Genomic DNA, 2800 nt, shown 5'->3' with positions numbered 1-2800 from the left:
GAACAAAACGATGTGAATATTTCAGAGACTACAAAATGGCTTTGAATTGCTAACTCAGCTTTGAAGACCCTGCAGAACAATCCTGGTAAAAGCAAATGTCAAGGGATAGGTGTGAAAACCTGGGGTTTGCATTCACCAAATACACTCTTGAGGGTTATTTCCTCCCATTTCAATCTGATGTTTATGTTCCACCAACCCAAACAGGAACAACTTAACACGGACAGACAATTTGGGAACTGAATGGTAGGAAAGTACAACCAAAGCAAATTAACTGACGTTGCAGAGCCTGGACTTAAAACCAAAATATGAGTTCCAGAGCGTGGCCTCTGGGGTTTTGGTCAGATTAAAGAAATATATATCAGATTCCATTAAAATTAAATCCAGACCGGATCAGCTTGGCGAATAATACACATTCACTGAGGACAGTAGCTGGCAGATGAAATCTCTGTTTTTGTGAGAAAATCCTCATTAATTCAAGGAGATCTCTCTACAGTGTGGTTTGATTTCAGCCAGTGGAAAACAGCTGCCCAAAGCTGGTGGTTTTAAATCATTCCCAGAAACTAAAGATGACCAGTAGTGATCAATTTCCCAGCAGCAGTGTAGTGAATTTTCTTCGGGGAAACGCAGGATTCGCAGGAAATAGGAGCCTTACCTTATTCAGGGGTTTCTTGTCAACACAGTTTATTCCTCCAACGAAGACCATGTTGGGCATCACGGGCCTGGCGTACTCGAAGACAAAGTCAAACCTCATCAGCCAGATGGAAGCAGAGGCCAAAAGGTCCTTGACGGTCACATCCCTCTGCAGGACTTCCGAGGAGAACTTCAGCGCTTCTGCGTAGTAACCATCGCAGTACTTGAGTCCCAGGAGGGAAACCAGGGCGTTCTCCACCCTCTGCAGGAAGGTCATGCGGTCTGAGTTGAAGGTGAACAGCCGTGGGACGTAGGACAGGGGACTTGGGCACTGGGAGGCCTCGAAGTCGAGGTTGCAGTCCAAGCCCCTCATGAAGAAGACGAAGGGGAGGGAGAGGTAGTTGGCGAGCGTCACCCCGCAGAAGAAAATGGGGTCGGTCAGCACAGCATCGAACCCGGTCTGGTTCAGCGCCCTCAGGGTCTCCTGGGTGCGGAACAGGTCCTTGCACTGGCTAAAGAAGGCGTTGTAGATTTCCACCGAGCTCCTGTACACTCCCAGGGCGTTCAGGGGGAAGGGCAGGCCCCTCATGTGGGCATACATGTAGTCACGGAAGACGTCCTCCACCTCCTCCGGTGTCTGCGTCACCGGGTACGTGACCACCTTGTAGGCCTGTGAGGTCTTCAAATTCCATGCCACCTCTGGCACCACCACCACCACCTCGTGGCCCCGCTGGCTCAGCTTCTCCACCACCTTCTGCATGCTCAGCCAGTGGCTCCCCATCATGGGCACCACCAGCAGCTTCCCCCCGGCCGAGGGGCCGGGCAGGAGGAGGAGGAGGAGGAGGAAAATGCAGGAAGGGCAGAACCTCAGAGCCATGTTCCTGTGGCCGTGGCAGGAAAGGCTTCTGCTGCAGGCTGTGGCTGGAAGGCGCTTTTGAGGGGAAGTGATGGGTGTTGCACTTTGCTTCGAGATAATCACTTCGTTAATAATTCACCGCTTTGGATTGCGGTTTTTTTTTTCTTTTATTCTCTTTTGAAAGTTGAACCATGACCCTTCATGGGCTGAACAGGAATCTCCACAGGGGGTGAGGGGCAGAGGGGGCAGCTGAGGGGCAGATCTGTGGAGGTGAAGCCCAAGTTCAGGCTTCACACAGCTGTTCCACAGCCGGTGTCAAACTCCTCCCCAGCAGGCCTAGAACAGACCCTGATGGTGTTCCAACAACCACCAGAGACCCAGGAGAGAACCCAGGGCTCAGGCCTGACTGGGCCAACCAGCAGCATCAGCACAAACACAATTTTTCAGCCTCACCCCATTGCTTTTGATGTCACTGATGCCCTGGGGCTGAAGACGGGTTTGTCCAGGTGGGTTTCCGGAGAAAAAGCCAATCAAAAACTTCAGTAACGCTTTTGCGAATTACATATTTAAGAGAATGGAAGAGAAGGCTGTGGCGCAGTTGAAATTAGGAGCAGTTGAAATTAGGAGCAGTTGAAATTAGGAGCAGTTGAAATTGGGAGCAGTTGAAATTGGTAGCCCTGTAGGAGCAGCAGCAGGCCCCAGGTGGGGGCCAGGCCTCTCTCCTCCCCTCACCCTGGGGGAGCACTGATGCTCCCCCTTCTCTCATGTAAGAGGGTAAAGGAAAAAAACTTTAGAGGACTGACTGCCTGGATGAAAAGCACTGCAGAAGAATTCTGGCAGAGAGAGAACCAAGTGTTCAAGGTCAAAGCTGGCAGCCGGAGGAGAGAGAAGTTCGAAGGGGGGGCTGTTTCTCCCTCCCTTTTGCTCTCTCCCTTCAGCAGGGAAAAGACTGAAAAATAAATCCTTGCTACCTCTGGAAGATTGTTGGAGTGGGGAGACTCCCACGCTGCTCGTGGAAGAGTCTACACTGGAGTAAGTTGATGCATGAGGAAGCCGAGACTTAATGAGAGACCTGAAGTGAGGCAGAGTCCTGTTGAAGATTTGTGACCCTGAAGAAAACCTACGCTGGAGCGAGACGGCCCGGGTGGGATGTTGGGATCCGTGTGTGGGATCCATGCTGCTACTGGAAGAAACCACCCCTTCAGCTCCAAGACTGTGCAGGGATATTGTGTGAGCACAGTTCAGAAGGGAAGGAGTAGTTTCCTAGGGAAGAGATTTGTGTCCGGGAACAAAACGATGTGAATATTTCAGAGA

General features: G+C 51.2%; 2 protein-coding genes across 2 annotated transcripts in view; both read right to left on the bottom strand.

Moving 5' to 3' along the window:
• LOC114071182 (UDP-glucuronosyltransferase 1-8-like) overlaps positions 1-2800 on the bottom strand; it is a 14066-nt gene that overhangs the window by 2278 nt on the left and 8988 nt on the right. The gene's annotated exons all lie outside the window — the stretch shown is intronic.
• On the bottom strand, positions 29-1680 carry LOC114071184 (UDP-glucuronosyltransferase 1-1-like). The gene is made up of 2 exons (XM_027908925.1): positions 653-1680; positions 29-49 (listed from the first exon to the last, which is right to left on the bottom strand). Exons 1-2 carry the CDS (start codon positions 1505-1507, stop codon positions 29-31), a joined length of 876 nt encoding a protein of 291 aa, XP_027764726.1. The 5' UTR covers positions 1508-1680.

The sequence above is a fragment of the Empidonax traillii genome, unplaced genomic scaffold (assembly GCF_003031625.1).
Source record: "Empidonax traillii isolate 1590-97213 ecotype Southwest subspecies unplaced genomic scaffold, ASM303162v1 scaffold1881:size57505, whole genome shotgun sequence".
NCBI lineage: Eukaryota > Metazoa > Chordata > Aves > Passeriformes > Tyrannidae > Empidonax > Empidonax traillii.
Note: the sequence above shows the minus strand (reverse complement) of the source record. Positions and strands in the feature narration are given on the sequence as shown.